The sequence below is a fragment of the Megalopta genalis genome, chromosome 4 (assembly GCF_051020955.1).
Source record: "Megalopta genalis isolate 19385.01 chromosome 4, iyMegGena1_principal, whole genome shotgun sequence".
Lineage (NCBI taxonomy): Eukaryota > Metazoa > Arthropoda > Insecta > Hymenoptera > Halictidae > Megalopta > Megalopta genalis.
Window position 1 is genome coordinate 10,387,965 of NC_135016.1, and position 18,082 is coordinate 10,406,046.

An 18,082-nucleotide genomic window follows, 5' to 3' on the forward strand; every position below is an offset into this window, starting at 1 on the left:
CGTTCATTTATGATTATACCGCGGCGCAACAATGTACAGTTGATTCCGTTCTTTCCCGAAGAATGTCATTTAAATGCTACGGGAATGGCTGCGCACTGATTTATCTCCGCGGCGTAACGTGCAATTTGTATGTAGAAATTTTTTGATTACACCATCGTAACGAGATTAGAGTCTGCATGCGCAATATTCGGCAGATTTCCAAAATCTGCCGAAATGCCACGGGTGTTTCACGAAATGGTTGTCGGAAGGAGTTCCAAATCGTTGGTTAATGCATTTTTTGGTTCACGGAGGCGACGAATTTTCGAAATCAGCAACGACTCGGCTATTTTCTAAATTGTTTTATTTATTATTTATTGGTGCCACGGGTATCAATAATTTGTTCTCAGATCATTTTTCGTCCTGCCTTTCTAAATCGGATTTTGTGACAAAAATGAGTATATCAAATGCTAAATAGCAAGAATACTGAAACAAATTGAAAATATTATTGCGTTACTGTCAACTTGTTGTAATTATTAAGAAGAGACCTAAATGTAATAACAAATGTATCAACCTCGCAGTAATTAACAACAATAAAGCAAATTGTAAAATCTCGACTATGAATTCGGCATACTAAAATAACACATCAGTACATACTCTCTCTAAAACAGATGAGCCACTTTGTAACAACTGTAACACTGAGCTTACAGTTCAGCACATCCTAATAGAATCTCCAGTGTACAACAATATCAGAAAAAAAATAAAAATGCCGAATACCATAAAAGAACTTAAGAAGCCTAGATTAAGAAAATAATGTAAAAATGTAATGCAAAACTATTGTATATATTACACTACAATAATATATTGTGTATATTACACTATAAATGTTATCCCATGTTAATAGTAATGGTCGCTAATTACTATTAAGTAGATGCGACATTAAATAAATTAAATTAAGAAAAAAGAGATTTAAATGTCTACTTAGAGTAAGCGTGTCAATTACTGTGTCCATTAAAGTAACGTTCGAGATATTCGACGAATTAAATGGCTTCATTTATGTCGCACTACTTAAAACATTTCAATTATATGTTTAAATAAATAATATATTTATTTGTTTTGAAATATTACGAAAATTATTGTGAGTGCACAGTAACGAGAGGGTGGCACAGTAATTGACACGCTATTTTCTGCATCTTACAATTAACGAAGACAATCTTCAACAAAAAATCGAACGACGAGAAATGAAAAACGGTCTAATGCAGTTTCGCGAGTATGCGAATTGAACGCGGAGTATTAGGATAATTCCTGCGAACCTCGCGATGATGGCCGGCGGTCTTTTGGAATACCAACGTCGCCGCGGCGTTGTTTTATTCGATGCCGCTGGAATGCATGAAAGAGACTATGATAAGCATTAACAATGCATATTGTTGCTGCCGCAGAATTCTCGCAGGAAGGAACGCGTGTCATAATGGTTCGTTAGGTCGCGCGGACGGGATTAAAAGCTTCATGAATCTGTTCCATACAGATTGCCCGCGTCCACGGCGATGATACGTCTCGGACGGCATAAAAGTTCGTCGGAAATCCCGTCAGAATTTCTATCCGCCGCCTTGCGACGTAGTAAAGATTCCGGTCCGATAAATCCTCCATGGTCGAGCCGGAAAACATCGCAGAATATTCCTGTTCGATTTCTTTGAGGCAACCCCGTAGCGTTAATAATTCGTTGCAAGAAAGTGGAATTCTGTCTTCGTGGAATGCTTGAGTAATTCCAGTAATCAAATATCAATAACGCTCGTGTTCGATAAATTCTGCCCGGGATCTACGACATGGAAACACGACGGTTCTATCCTTAGGGTAAATCGAGGCTCGCGATGGTTTCGAGAATCGGAGAATGTTTCTGTTAAAAATCCGACGTTCGCCTAACATGGGAATCCGGATCACCTACTTTGACAAATTGACTGTTTTCGATCTTAACGGGAAGCGGCGCACGTACAAACTGCGCTCCCGAAGTTTCGGCAAGAAATTCGAAGCAGTTATGCAGATACAGGTCGTGAAGCAGAAGCGTCGCGAGTTACGCGTTTTTCTTGGAGCAACTTTATCGCAGCTGTTCCGCAAGCTCCGGAAGAAAATACTGATCCCGATCGGCTCGAGATCTTAACTGTAGAGCAAGTCAATTACTGTGACCTATTGGCGGACCAATATAAAATACAATTATAGGAACACGTATGTGTTCGTAAATGTTACTAAAATTATTGTGAGTGCACAGTAACGAGAGGGTGGCTGTATTTTCAAACGCAATTGACATTTATGAATTCTGTTAAAGTATTGATAGCGGACGATGTGTCGTAGATTGACAAATTTCGCAATAAATTAATGAAAACGATTGAATATTGCATTCCGCCACTTTGAGCAACAACAGCTTTTTGCTACTCGCGGTAGTCCGCTAGTTAATTTCTTCAAGGTATCTTCCTGCATTTCCTTCCGCGTGTCTTGTCAAGGTTATTTGTAACAATTGCAAACGTTGCACAATCCAACGCTGAGGTTCAAACATTCGTAAAAAGCAGTTGAGAAGCACTTGTGAACAAATTTAAATGTCGCCGTAAATCGATTTTGCGCCGATTTTAATCAACGCATTTTCCTTTCGACAAATGTACATAAGTTAAATATTTTTTCAACGTTAGCATGAGCGCCTGAGATGAAATCCTGAATAAAAATGCATAACAGGGCTTTGTAGTAATAATATCTCACATTTGTACAATATCTATGTAATGACGGGAACAAATGAATGAAATATTAATGTAAATGAAGAAAATTCCGTTAAAAATAGGACAAATGGCAGCGGCGTTAAGAATAAAATGAAATCGGAATCGGTGTCCAACACGCTGCAGGTATCGCGAAACTATGTGGGAAGATTCGTATTAATAAATCTCGTTTGTTCCTTTGTGAACAAAAATGCCAACGGGCACTTTGTTTCTATTAAAAAGGCAAATAAATTCCAAGGTGAAGTACTCTCGGCACGAACGTATGATATAACCAGGTGAGAGCAACCTTAATGAGAACTTTTACGGTTTCCTCAGTAAAAGTAGAGCCTCGAGGGTGGTGGGAGCCGGTGGTCCGTTGAAGGTAAAGGGCTGTAACGCGGTGGCGCTTAACGACCACCAGATCGTGATTCATTATTCTCTGGAGGTTCTATTATCAGCAGCTCGGGGACTGTTTCGAGTTCAGGTGATTTCGGGTGCTGCGGTAGCGGTATTTCGCAGGTCTGATGACCGCACGAGCGTCGAGGACGCGTCCCTCTGCCGGTGGCACTCGTCCTATCGACGTGCATGGGACGCACTTAGCATCCCGTCGTAATTAAAACGATTTAAGGCGAGCTGTCGACGCGACGGTGAATCGCGTCCACCGGGTTCGGCGTATGAAATGGATGACCCAACTATCTAATGACCGTCTGAGTTGTTTCCGCAGGCGATAACAGCGAGAGAGTTCGGAGATATTCAATGCCCGCGTATGTATAACCCTTAACCTGGCTGCCAATTACAGCCAGTTATTGTTTCAGTAAATATTGCACATTTCCAAATTAGTAAGTGCAAGTAAATTTACGTTGAAACATTGCGAACTCGACGAGTTCGTTCATAAAGGATTACGTGAACTGTTATAGGGACAAATTTGAGATGCTGTTATTTGGAATGTTATTTTGTGTAACGCATGATCTCCTTTTATAATTGTTTGAGATAATTGTGAAATACTTCTTGGCGATTACTTGGTCAATTACCGGATCGGAATTATGCGAAACGAATATTCAATGGAAGAAGTATTTTTCTAAAGAACAACAGACAATAATAAACAACATTGAATGGACCCGGACTAAAATGAACTTCTTGAAGAGTTTCACTCGAGGAAACTTGTTGTAAAGACGTCTTAAAATGAAATCTTCTTGCTGTATATTATTTCGAGGATTATATCATTATGACGAGAGAGCTTTGCTCGAAGTGAATTACTTTAAAAATGGCTTAAAGGAAAACCTTCGTAATACATACCATTATGAGGATTATTTCTTTTCACATGTTTGAAAAAAAGAATGTAATTAAATAATTTTTTAACTTTGGTGTTCTTATCATTTCAAATGGATGGATATTATTTTTATGTTCAAATAACACCATCGAAAATAACGTTTTCATATAAATCATTTGTAATGAAAAATTTTCGTATTTTCACTTCAAATAAAATTTGTCCAGATTTGTCGAAGATCTATGTCTTTCTGTTATCCTTATTGTAACAGTACTTTATTCATTTGGCAATTTAAATAAACTCGGAGTAAATAAACACACTGCGGATGCTATTATCCAGTATTTTAGATTGCTTCTTGCGGTTGATTCGCCACCAGATTCGATTAGATCTATATTTCCGGAAACTCCTATATCCAACTACACGAAAAATTCTCCGCCAGGTTTTCCCTGCGTCGCCAATCTTACTTGGAGATTTTCGCGAGCAAGCATGCACAAATATGTATAAAGCTCATCTAAGGCGTCGCGTTTTGTGAAGCCGACGGATGCAGAGTTCTGTGGATCTCTCTTGGACTAGGGAATTTTTGTCGAAGCATGGGATCGTTCAGAATCAACGAATTGCAACCAGATTCTCTGGATTACAGATATCTCTTTGACGGTTTTTAATAAATAGTTCTGTTGCAAACAGTTCTGCTGTTTTTTTCTGGTAACTGAATTCATTGGAGTTTGAAGATTGAAATCTGCTCTTTGTAAAAGTATCTCAAAATTTAATCTAGAATTTGTTTTAGCCGTCTTATAGGCCGGAAATAAAAGACCAATTTGGTAATCTAAAATCAATGTGATGTACCTTACAACACTAGAGTGTTTTCGTGGATGCCTCTAGTATGGATTTGTAGACTGAAGCATTCCCTTTCCAATGACGTATCCAAAATTGATATACGATTTTTTTAGCCGTTTGATGAAACAGAACTGACGAACAAGTTTGGTCGTGTAAAATCCTCGTAGTGATCGCAAATTACTACAATTTGGAAGATATGGCTTGAGTTCAAAGTTCGATAAGATGACAAAAGAAAGTCATACGACAATAAATCTGGACTCATTTTGCAGCTTGAAGGCTCTACTTTTTCACAATGCTATTCGTTTGTTTAATAAAATTAGTTTCCCCACATATGGTGTGGAGAAAGCTCAAGATCTTTGCAGCGAAAATTTGCGAAAATGTTACATGTTGGAGCAGCTCTCAAAAGATTAAAAAAATTTTTTCGTGGCTAAAACTAACATGGATTTGTAGATTGGAGACTCCCTTTTCTAATGATGTATCAAAGGTTGATCTACAATTTTGTTTTGTCACTTTAATCATCTAAAATCTACGCGGTATACTTTACAAACGCAACAAAATCAATATTACACCTTTCGTTCAAAGCTCGATAAAACGATTTAAAAAAATCGTAGATCAAGTTTCAAGTAGTAGTTTCAAAGGATCGATTTTATCCTTCAAATCCACGGAAGATGCGGTCTGAAAAAATTTTTTTCAAAGAAGTTACGGACATTTCACTTTGATGTATTCCTTTTTTACCAGAATCGCGTTTCCAGTTTCCCACCATTCTTATCGTGCCAGAAGAATCTGTGGGGAAAACAAATGAAAGGTGCTAAAAGTAGAACCTCCTGTTTTCAATATAAGTCCAGATTTATCGGCGGTTTCTCAGTTCCAGCGAAACATCCGAAATCCGTGACGTATGGAATTGAAAAAATGCCAGCCGCAAATCTACATGAAAGGACGATGGAACAGGTGTTTGTTCGTACCACAATTTCCGGCTTGGACTTTTCAAAGACCGCAGAGAGTGAGAAAGAGAATGCAAAACCGTCGCGCGGCTGTTCGGCCTCAGCCGTGTGCGCACTTTGCTGGTCGTACGACTAAAACGAGCAACAAATTGCAGTCATTTAAGAATCGCGTTGCCGAGAGTCGTTTCAGACAAGGCAATTCCCGGGCAATTTATCTATCGGCGATCGCGATCCTTTTCATTCCGCGGACAGTCTCTCCGACCCGTCGGTTGTCGGCCATTTATCACGTATTTTTCACGCGACAACAATAACCGCTATCGCGAAACCTCCGCGCGCTACCAGTGATTTCCCGATTTCACGAAATACCGCGAGAAGGATCGATGGTCGCAGGAAGTTCTCAGGAATTAATCGGCTCGATCATTCAGCCACTTTCATTGAGACGCCCTTAGTTGCTGACCAAAATGATCTTCGTTTTCGTGAGAACAAAAGTAAGTGTACTTGGGCATGAAGTTCGCAAACGAATTCATAAATGTTTACGAATGTTATCTGTCTGCTCGTATTATTTTGCTTCAATACACATTTCATTAAAACGTTTAGAAATTCTTATTGGCACGAATTGGCAGCTGATTTTTGCTTTTTGTATTTGTAACGAAAAAACTCTACTAACATTAATAGCATTAGAACAAGGTTCGTTCCCTGAAATATTGGTTACATTTTCACGGCGCTATTCACAAAAACACAAGCAACATCGAACATAATATTTAATAAAAAGTAAAAGAAAAATCTCCAGAAACGAAGAAGTTGATACGATCTTTGCTTGCGACGTATAAAAACTATTTTAACGAGCGAACTAATTCATAATTACAAACAAACGCCTCATTTCTAAACTGGATACAAGAGAAACATTATTGCAAAAACTCTACTACCAACAAAAAAAACACAACGCGTCATGAGTGAATCGAACGGACGAAGAACTATTGGAGAAACTCGAAAAGCAAAGATTTCATATTATGCAGAGAATTTGATAAATCGACATTCGACCCACTTTCTTTGCCAAACACTCCGCGGTTAATTAAAATTACTTAATCGCCTGGCGCCGAGGCGCGAAGAAACGTGCACAGGATGTGTTCACTAAAAGAGGAGTGTTTTAGGCGGTGGACCACCGCGGATGACGGCAGTGTGAGCGGGAATCCACTTTCGGCGCGTCGGTGGCGAACGCAAATAAAACGGTGCTGCGCAAATAAAACTAGAATGTATCGATTCGGATTTCAAAGCGAAACTCCGCGGATTTCGCAGCCGTCTACGGTGACAGAGAACGCCGAGTTAATTGCGCCCTTAACTCTCGAACGTCGACTACTTCTGGCAGGATGATCTGCGTACGAAAGGTGCTTGATATTTGTTTGAACTCTGCCGGTCGTCCATCTCGGTGTTGCACGGCGATGAAAGCCGTTAGCGGATCGAGAAATAATCAAAGTTCCGCGCGGCGGTGTAACGGACGGAGCGGGAGTTGCGAAACGGGAGAAATAAACGGTCCGAAATGAGTGGTCGTCGTTGAGAATGAAATATCGGATCCGGGGGAGATTAGCCCTACCAGGAAGATGCTGATACGTGAACGGTTGCGTAACGTGAACGCGTTCGAACGTGTAAATGCGGTCTTCTGAATCACGGGCCTGAAAATCTCTTGGCCTCGAGGCACGCCGCTTCCTCTCGCCACTTCATTCGCGGCCAAATATTTGCCGCAAACACAACGGGCTGATTTAATAATACGAATCCCTGGCGGATTCTTGGCTCGACAGAGAGGGAGCCAGACGCGAGCTCTACCGTTCGGTCCTACCGAATTCGTACGATTATCGCGGGATAGGATTCGCGTTCTTTTGGCCGTTAGCGAGAACTGGATAAGAGTAGATATATCGGTGTGCTCGGTGGGTGCGTGCATGATCCCGAAACCTCGTTAGCGTCGCGGTGAAATGAAAGACTGTCGTCCCGTGTTTCGTTTGGGTAGCCAATTATTCGCGGAACGACGAACAAACGTTCTTATCTGCTGCAAACATAATCCGATTATGGATCTGTTGGCTCACTTCGGCGCGCCTCTGTGCCGCGATACCGATTCCCCGAGCCTGTAGACTCGAATCGATTCTGATAACGAGTGCGATTTTACATGATCGAGAAGTCGCCGGGTGGGGGAGAGTTTTCGTAGATCCCTGCAATGACAGAGAAGGGCAGTGCAGAGACTGAAGTGTCCCTTTGCTACGAGAATGCGGGGAGGATTTTTCTGGTGACTTAGTGGCTGGTGGAATGGCTGCTTTCTGTTGAAGAGGGAGCAATTGTTTTTATCAGACTGTGATAACGTAGTAATCGGAGTTATCCCTATCGATCGGAATTTTGTCCTCTTTGGTCTGGGTGTAAAAGTGGGATTGGTATATAAGAAGCGAATGGTATACGATTGCTCATTATTATTTTGGAATAGAGGGGAAAGCGGGGAAGCAAAAGGGTGCTGGAAGGGACTGGGGCCCTCGAGCAAGCACTAGGAAACTGAAGGAAGCAAGCACTAGACAACTGGAGGGAGCTCTAGGGAACTGGGAGAAGCACTGGACAACTAGAAAAAGGTTTGGGGAACAAGGGGAGGAGGAGTCTAAGAATCGAAAAAGGGACTAAGATAGCTACACTAGATTAGCTACAGTTGTAGCTAAATAGATTAGAGTACCAAAGGTGACAGCTAGGTAGTTCGGGAAGGGGCTAAGAAACTGAAGGAAGCAAGCACTAGACAACTGGAGGGAGCTCTAGGGAACTGGGAGAAGCACTGGACAACTAGAAAAAGGTTTGGGGAACAAGGGGAGGAGGAGTCTAAGAATCGAAAAAGGGACTAAGATAGCTACACTAGATTAGCTACAGTTGTAGCTAAATAGATTATAGTGCCAAAGGTGACAGCTAGGTAGTTCGGGAAGGGGCTAAGAAACTGAAGGAAGCAAGCACTAGACAACTGGAGGGAGCCCTAGGGAACTGGGAGAAGCACTGGACAACTAGAAGAAGGTTTGGGGAACAAGGGGAGGAGGAGTCTAAGAATCGAAAAAGGGGCTAAGATAGCTACACTAGATTAGCTACAATTGTAGCTAAATAGATTAGAGTGCCAAAGATGACAGCTAGGTAGTTCGAGAAGGGGCTAGGAATCCGAAGAAGGGACTAAATAAAATTGGAGAAGAGATTAGGGGGTTAAAAAGGGAATTAGGTACTTGGAGAATAACTTGGGGTACTGAAGAAGACATCAGAGATCTGTTTGGGAGAGGGGCAAAGAAGTGGAAAAGGGAGCAAAGAAGTGGAAAAGGGAGCTAAAAACTGGAAAAGGAGCCTGGAGAATTAGGGAATGAACCAGGAAACTAAAGAAGGGTCTGGGGAACTATGAAAGGGACTAGGGGTCCGGAAAAGAGATTAGAAGTCTAAACAAGAAAGTTGAGCAACGGGGAAGGAACTAGAGAGCTTGTGAAAGGGCTAAGGTCTCTAACCTGAGCCGAAGAGTCGAAGGAAGATGTCAGAGAATTATGAAAACAATTTAATAACTGGGGAACGTGGATAGGTAACTTGAGAAGAAACTAGCAGTTTGGAGAAGGGACTAGGAAACTAGCGAAAGTGTTAGGGTACTGGAGAATGGGCTAAAAAAATGGAGTCATGGACAAGGGTCTAAGGCCAGAGAACAGGCGAAAGGGCTAGGGAACTATCAAAGACGACGAGCGACCGAGGAAAAAACTAAGAGAAAAGATTATTCAGAGAAGAACCGTGCTACATCATGAATAAAGTGATCAGATGTCTTCGAAAAATGTGATGTCCCAGGATGAACACTTCTTGATCGAAATCCATGATACGAAAGTTTGGATACGAAATCGACAACACCTATGACACTCACACATTCGCTTTATCTCCAATCCATTGCCGAATGGTTCCTCGAATCGCCGATGTGAATGAGCAGAGGTCGCTGCAATCAGTCTTCGATTTCCGAGTAGATAAGGCAGTCTGGTCTGTACCAGAGAAGCACAAAAGCAGCTGGATCGATTCTTGCGTGTCGTCGTTGGCTAAGGACGATGCCTGCTTCTGTGACCAGACACTGTCGTTGGATGGCAGCACCGATAGACAGTGAGAACGAACGATTTGACTTTACCAGTGAACGCTCGCAAGTTTGAACTATACCTTTGTAACGAAGTTACGAAACTGGCGTAAATTTACGCTGGCCGCAGTACGAACGGCGAAACAGCAGAGAAACCTCTGTTCGCAAGAACGCGATATTTAACATTTTATGCCTCTGAAGTTCGAGCTCGATGCTGCTAATACAGCGTAATGTCACAGTTCCGAGCTTTGGAAAATGCCGAATTGTCTAACGAGAAAAGTACGCGTGCTGTAAAATCTCTGTAAGATGCTGTAAGCGTTGTAATCGCGCCGCCCTGCGATTTACAATCACGACGAGCTATTTAAATCTGTTACATTAACGTGCGGTAATGATTATCTTGTTCCCGGTTCCTGGGCGTGCAACCCTTTAACGAAATCACGGGATTTAATTGCACATTTAGTTAGCGCAGTCCGTAGGACGATGGGAACTTCGTTTGATATTCCAGCGATGCACTCGCGGTCCGCAACGAACTTAAACGCAACTGATTGCATCGATTGTAACGCTTTGCTGTCGCTGCTGCGGACCTGGTAACGCGTGTTCAGCTTCACGAAGCTTCGCGCATGACGCAGCTTTTTCCAATCATTCCCGAATAGATTTCGTTTTTTATACCGCCAAAAAAAGAACGAATCGTTCGAACCGTAATGCGTTAGTCGTTGAATTCGCAACGGGAGCCGGAACGTTTAGCGATCAAATTCTCCGGACCACAGATACCGCGTCCATGGTTTTTTTTATAAATACTTCGGCTACAGATGGTGCTGCTGTTGTTCTTCTCCGGTGACTCAATCGTCTATCTTCTGCAACGATATCTCAAAACTCGATCTACGATTCTTTATAGCCGTTTTATGGGTCAGAAATAGACGAACAGGTTTGGTCGTGTGATATCTTATAAACCCAGATATCCGCTATCTGGATATCCGGATTTGTAGATTAAAGCCTCCTCTTTAAGATGGCCTCTTCAAACGTGATCTACGATTTTTTTTTAGTCGATCTATAGATCAGAGATAAAAGTCCAAAGCTTGTGGCGTACCTTATATGGCTATAAAGTTGATAATACAACTTTCGTTCAAAGTTAGTTAAAATAGCCGTACGACAATAAATCTGAACTCGTTTTAAAGTTTGAAGCATCTGCTTTTTTGCACTAAAAACTTTGTTCTTTAATTAGATTTTTTTAAATAGTATGACGGTGAGGAAAGTAATGTTCCTTTTTGTAGCAAAAATGCTACAAATCGAAGCGGCTTTCAAAACATTGGCAAATTTTTTTGGGACTAACACTGCTACAGATTTGTAGATTAAAGCCTCCTCTTGAAAATGGCATCTCCAAATTTAATCTACGATTTTTTCTAGCCGATCTGTAGATCAGGAATGAAAGTCCAAAGCTTGTGGTGTATCTTATATGGCTATAAAGTTGATAATATAACTTTCGTTCAAAGTTCGATAAAATATCAAAAACTAACCCTACGATAATAAATCTAAACTCGTTTTAAAGTTTGAAGCCTCTGCTTTTGCACTGTAAACTTCGTTCTTTAATTAGATTTTTTTTAATAATATGATGGTGAGGAAAGTAATGTTCCTTTTTGTAACAAAAATGCTACAAATCGAAGCGGCTTTCAAAACATTGGCAAATTTTTTTGGGACTAACACTGCTACAGATTTGTAGATTAAAGCCTCCTCTTTAAAATGGCATCTCCAAATTTAATCTACGATTTTTTCTAGCCGATCTGTAGATCAGGAATGAAAGTCCAAAGCTTGGGCTATATCTTATATGGCTATAAAGTTGATAATACAACTTTCGTTCAAAGTTCGATAAAATATCAAAAACTAACCCTACGATAATAAATCTAAACTCGTTTTAAAGTTTGAAGCCTCTGCTTTTGCACTATAAACTTCGTTCTTTAATTAGATTTTTTTTAAATAGTATGATGGTGAGGAAAGTAATGTTCCTTTTTGTAGCAAAAATGCTACAAATTGAAGCGGCTTTCAAAACATTGGCAAATTTTCATCGGGACTAACACTGCTACGAATTTATAGATTAAAGCCTTTTCTTTACAACGGCGTATCCAAATTTGGCCTACGATTCTTTTTTAACCGATTTATGGACCAGAAACGAGGAACCAATACAGGCGTACTACACGTCCTTCGTTGAATTCCCAGCGTTAGGCTTCTCAGGCTTTCTTGAGAACGAAGCAGCAATTTGAAGGAAAAAACGCCGGTAGAAAATAAATACTTCACAATCTGTGACTCGGGCGATAAATGAGCATGAAGCCGGTTCGAAGTTATCGCGCGCGAAGTCGCTGAAAATCTCGCGGCTCTTTTCTCTTTTTCTGTTTAGCAAGCGTGGTTTATCCCATTCCGCCTAATCTCCATATTTCAAAATTCTCTTTTGAGCTCGCACCGCTTCCGCAAAGTGGATTAACGTCGACGAAGCCAGGCCCGAAAGGAACGTCGACGTGGGAAACGATTTACGGATAAACAGCTACAGATTTATTCTCGCGACGCTTTCCGGGGCGATTAGATACCGAGTTTACTATGTCGAGCGTCTACCAATACGTCCCCGAGGATCCCGGCGAACTGGTTTCGTGTTGGAAGAGATAAAGCTGTTCCACTGTTGTCGACCCGCGAGTTATAGCGCAACGATCGTGACAGAAGTTCGGCGAGACTCTCCGCCGCGCCGCGGTGCGAATTAATCACGCGGACTAACTTCGAGTCGCCGCGCTAAAAAGTTACGTCGACCCGGCGGATGAAGAAGGGTTTCCTCGATGAACTCCTTGACCGCGTGCAAACGTTTTTTTGCGACTCTTCTTGGCCCTGGGGAAGGCAGAAGAGACGAGAAACGGAACGGAAAAATGGCTATTCTTCGAAACTATTCATCTAATATAAGCACGGAATTAAGTAAAACCTTAATTAACCCTGATTTCGAAAAGTTCGTGATATCTAAGCTCTTGTAATTCCGTGACGAAGAATCCTAGCATGATCACTTTGAACTGGTTTTGAAGCTTGAAGCCTCTACTTTCGCTGTCCGGGTTTCATTTTTGGATAAGATTTTTTTTTAATAATGTGGTCATGAAAAAACTAAGGGCCTTTTCGTAGCGAATATTTTACAAGTTCAAGCTGCTTTCGAAACGTTACATCATTTTTATCATGGATTGTAGTTACCATGGCTTTGTAGATTGAAGCTTGCTCTTTATAACAACGTATTCAAAGTTGACCTACGATTTTTTTTACACGTTTGACGGATCAGAAATGACGAAGATGTTTGGTCGCGTAAAATCCTCGCGGTGTAGCTTACACCACTGCAAAAGTTGATAATACAGCTTGTGTTCGAAATTCGATGAAACGTCAACAAAAAGTCGTACCGTGATCAATTCGCACTCATTTTAAAGTTTAAAAACTCTACTTTCGTTATCCGTAATTCATTTCTTAATAGGATTTTTTTTAGTAATGTACCAAGTGAAAAACTGAAGATATGTTTTCGTTTTAAAATAGTACGAATTGAAACGTCGGTATATCCTTCGAAAAATTTTTCTCGTGGTTAAAACCGACGTGGGCATATAGATTGGAGTCTCCTCTTTGCAACGACACCTAAAAACTTGATTTCTGATTTTACTTACACACTTTATGGGATACAAATAAGGGTTCGTCGTGGCGTATAGCTGCAAAAATGTCATTTATACCTTTCATTCAATGTTTGACAAATCGCTTTTAAAAAATCGTAGATCATGTCTTTAGGAGTCGTTTTAAAATAGAGACTTCAATACATAAGTCCATCCTATAAATATAATATAAATCCCATAAGTTCATGTAAGATTTAGTCTGAAAAACATTATCCAAAGAACTTACAAACACTTTAAGTAAAATTATGTCCCCAGTTTCGCAGCTGCTGCACAATGCAAAAATACCTCACAAGAAAACCAATAGAATGTTGCGAAAGTAGAAGCACCAGGCTTTAAAACGAGTCCAGATTTATCGCCGTACGATATTTCTTTGCGTAATTACGACGGCTGAAACATCGACGATTTTTCAACAGCGCATTTAAGGGTTGAAATATCTTCGGAACTCTCGGACTCAGTCAGGAGAATAAACACTGTTCGCAGCGCTAATTACTTCCACAATGATCGTGCTCTTACCTGGAAACCTTTCCGACGGGAACGTTCTTCCGGTCTCGCAATTAAAAGGCGCCACGTTTCACCTGGATCGATGGAGAAAACGTGCCATGGCTCGGTCCCGACCGATCCGGAACTACTTCAGCAGGTGCGACATACATTCGCGTCGCTTGCTGGCGAAATTAATCGGCACTCTCGTCGATCAACGGGAATTATCCTTGAATTAGCCTTCGCAAATTTATATCCGTCAACCCTGTTCACCGACTTTCTATTCACGCGTCGTTAAAACTTCGCGCCGGATAAACGAGACCCGTGCTTTTTCACGGTTGTTTCGAGGCTGTTGTCTGTTTTTTAAGACTCGTTTGCGCGTCGAGTCAACGGGACGACTGAGAAGGTTGAAATTCTGTGTCCGTTCCTCCCCCCTCTGTATCACTTACCGTGGGAATTCTAATTGAATTCCAAGTGGATTCGCAAACGTAACAACGGACGCGAGCCGTAGTTTCAAGTTACGCCGAACGTTTCCAGAAATCCCCTCGGCGCAGCTAATCGCCGCCGGGTAATCGGCGGACGTTCATCGCAAGAACCGATCGCCGACAGAGTTGGGCACTTAATCGATTAAAATTTTCAGATCGATTGATCGATCAATGCTTGCGGTTAACCACTCAGCTGTTGCAATCACCTTGGAAAGAGCGCGAGTTACAGTTTAAACACAAATTTTACTGTTTTATTTAAATTTTATTCAAAAACTTTTTTCATTTCAATACTACTGTTTAATAATAACCTTTATAGAATATATAATTTAATAGTAATATTTAATAGTAATTTAATAGTAATATAAAGTAGTGATACCCAAAATTATAGTATTTCCGAGAAATGAGAGATTCCTGAGGTCATTTGAAGTAACTTTTTCCTTAGCGAAAATGCAATCCGCGGCTTCGTTTACGAGTTATTAGCGAGAAACACTGACCAATGAGAGGCGAGATCAGCTGGCGTGAGGCGGCCAAGCCAATGAACTGAACTGGGCTTCGTCCGCTCGTTGGTTCTGCCGCTTCGCGCCAGCCGAGCTCGCCTCTCATTGGTCACTGTTTTTCGTTAATAACTCGTTAACGATGCCTCGGAGAAAATTTTTGTAAAGGAAAAAGTTACTTCAAATAACCTCGGGAATCTCTCATTTCCCGGAAATACCATAATTTTTGGACATCCTGTACATATATATTGATATTGATATTTTTTATTATACATATCCCTATAACCCGTTATCTGTTTTCGACGAGTATACTCGTCACGAAGAAATGGCAACGTTCTAGCTATCCGATTAAACAGATTAATCGCCATGAAAAAAAGTTGGCATTTAACCGTGAACTGCAACGACCAATCGAAGTAGAAAATCAATCGTTAATCGTTGAATAGACTTCGGTCCAGCTCTGATCCCCGAGAATACGAACGGTCCTCGAGTGTGTCCCGCTATCGATTTCATTCGATCGCCGGAGAATCCCCGGTATTCTTCCCAGACAGTGTTCTCTATATTTCCGTTTCATTTGACTGCGATCGCCCGCTACGACACAAAGGCCAAAGATAAACTCCGTCGAATTGGGAAACATTACGGATTTTCGTCCGCGAAACCGACCCCGGTACTCCCGCGGGTCCGTCATGCTTTTCTCTACTCGTTGGTTACCTTTAATCCAATCTCATTACTACCTAATCCCCCTGGAAACAGCAGGGACGAATGGAATCCCGAAACGAGGGTAGACGTATGTACTATCGCAGGAATGCGGGCTTGTTTACCGGTGCTGGTTAGCCTCGGATCGCTGTATCGACAATGCGTGGAACACAAAAGCTCGGATCACTATTATGCTACACCCTCGCGGTACACTCTCCGCATAGTGTTATCTTATGCTACCGATGGGAATTCTTTTCAGCGGGTTCTGATATTGTAAACTCTCTACCGAGTTTTCTTCTTAGTTTACAGTTTGGTTGCCATGCCAGTGACCTCAACAAATATATTAATTATTATATTTATTTAATAACATTACTTACGTTTATGTAACATAATTATATTAATTATGTTTTATATCGGTTTATAAAAGTAACGATAAGACATTTATTCTGATTTTCGAGTATTATTGTAATATTTTTCGCAAGTGGCGCGTAAATTGAACAAATAACTCATAAATATAACTTTACAATCTGAATAATTGTAAATTAAACAATTACTGTGCCGTCATTTTAACGAATTCCGTAAACCGAGTGTTAAATTTAAATTGAAGAATTGTATGACATCACTTCTTTCCTTATTACGTTTCGTGGATCCTAGTAAAATTGGGATGATGTAATGGATTTAGCATGTTTGAATAAAGAAATATATCGATTTTATTTTAAAAAAGTTTTTACAATTTCAACAGTTTTGAAATGAAAAATGCGCAAGCACAAAATGATGGGTTCAGTGATAACGTTTATCGTTGTCGTCCGTACGAAAATGAATAATTTGTATTCTGTTCCGTTCAGTTTTCAATAAAAAATGTGATAACCTCTCTCGAGGTCGAAATATAATTTTGATACTGGCGAAAGCTAATAGTCTGTGGAGGATCTTATGAAAGTTTCAGAGCAGACAGCCGCGTAGCTTTTGAGATCTCATCTACGCCAAGTGAATAATATATTATCCGAGGAAAACGGGTTTAAAATTTTACACTGAAAAACCTGCAAAATCCGTAGACTCGCGGTGCTCTGAAGCATCGTCCCCCGAGAAGCGTCATTTAGTTATTGAAATAAATAAAAAGCCCGGTGGTTTTTCCAACAGCGTTCTTCAACTTCGGCGATTACGGAATGAGACATTATGTTTCGATTTAATATTATGCACGAACTTCGAAGCCTGATTAGTAACATCCACGTGAAAAGTTCTCCAGATAGTTACGTTCCCTTTGAACCACGTCTGGAACTTTATGATAACCCTCATCTCCACAAGGGATCTGAAATTCATGGCTTGGTTCGATATTCTGGCGTTCTTTCCAGAAAAATAAAAGATCCTGGGAAACTTTCGAAGAAGCGGCCGACTCTTAATAATATTATAGTGCGAATTATTAGTGCGAATTTTATGCTCTCACGGCGAAAATCGTTAGTCAAAGAACCGAACAATGGCGATAAGCTCCATCAAGCTACTCAACTTGTTATACATTCTCCATAGACGTAGTGTTCTTATTTTGCATAACGATTCTTCTTCATTTCTTTAGATAAAACTTTTTACCTCCTTTTACTCGTGTTACGAAATGTATTCTTTTGACGCTTTATACTCTCGGTGATGTAGAATTCGATGATCTAAATTGCAAATCTAAAGTGAGTGTACAAAGAAAAAGAACACATGAGAATACGATGATTCAACGTATACAGCAGAAATAAGTTTACAGGAAACAGGCGAGAACGCACAAGAATTTGACGATTTAGAAAATAAAGCAGAAACAAATGGACAAGAAAAATAAAGCACGCGAGAATTTGACAATCTAAAGCAGGGGTGTCAATCTCAAAAGCTAACTTGGGCCAAATAAACAATGCTTAACTTTAAGTGGACCGCTAAAAAAAATCAATGTTCATAGAAACAAATATTTTTATTTTGACCAGTACATTGTAATAAACATATATAAAGTTAAATTATTGTTTACGTCCTGATACTTGACATCAAAAATGTTCATCTCGGGCCGCGAGTTTGACACCCCTGATCTAAAGTATAGTGCAAACAGGAGTGAACAAGAAAAAGAAAGCACAAAAGAATTTGACAATCTAAACAATTGTATGAAGCAAAGACAAAGAACAAGACAAAGAAAAAGAGCACTCAAGAATTTGACCATCAAAGAAATAAAGGTGAAACGAGTGAACGAGAAAGAGAAAGCACCCAAGAATCTACTAATTTAAAGCAGAAACAAGTGTACAAAGGAAAGAAAAGGAATGAGAAAGAAAACCCGCTCAACGAGAACTCCATTCGACGATTTGAAGTACAAATAAAGAATAAGTAGACAAAACAAGAACAAGAAACCACACAGAAGTGAACACTAGATTTACAGAACACTGAAGACACCTGC

At 40.5% G+C, this 18,082-nt stretch overlaps 1 protein-coding gene across 3 annotated transcripts in view; it reads left to right on the forward strand.

Annotated features, from left to right (window-relative positions):
• The window catches only part of LOC117224871 (neuropeptide CCHamide-2 receptor), a 140,204-nt gene that overhangs the window by 69,633 nt on the left and 52,489 nt on the right, over positions 1-18,082 (forward strand). Inside the window, exon 1 of one of the 3 annotated variants that reach the window (XM_033478072.2) lies at positions 5,985-6,244. The exons of the other annotated variants lie outside the window; for them this stretch is intronic. Coding sequence (XP_033333963.1) covers positions 6,218-6,244 — 27 coding nt within the window. The 5' untranslated portion in view covers positions 5,985-6,217. Of the gene's footprint in view, positions 1-5,984; positions 6,245-18,082 lie in introns of those variants that run through there. 3 annotated transcript variants of the gene reach the window in all.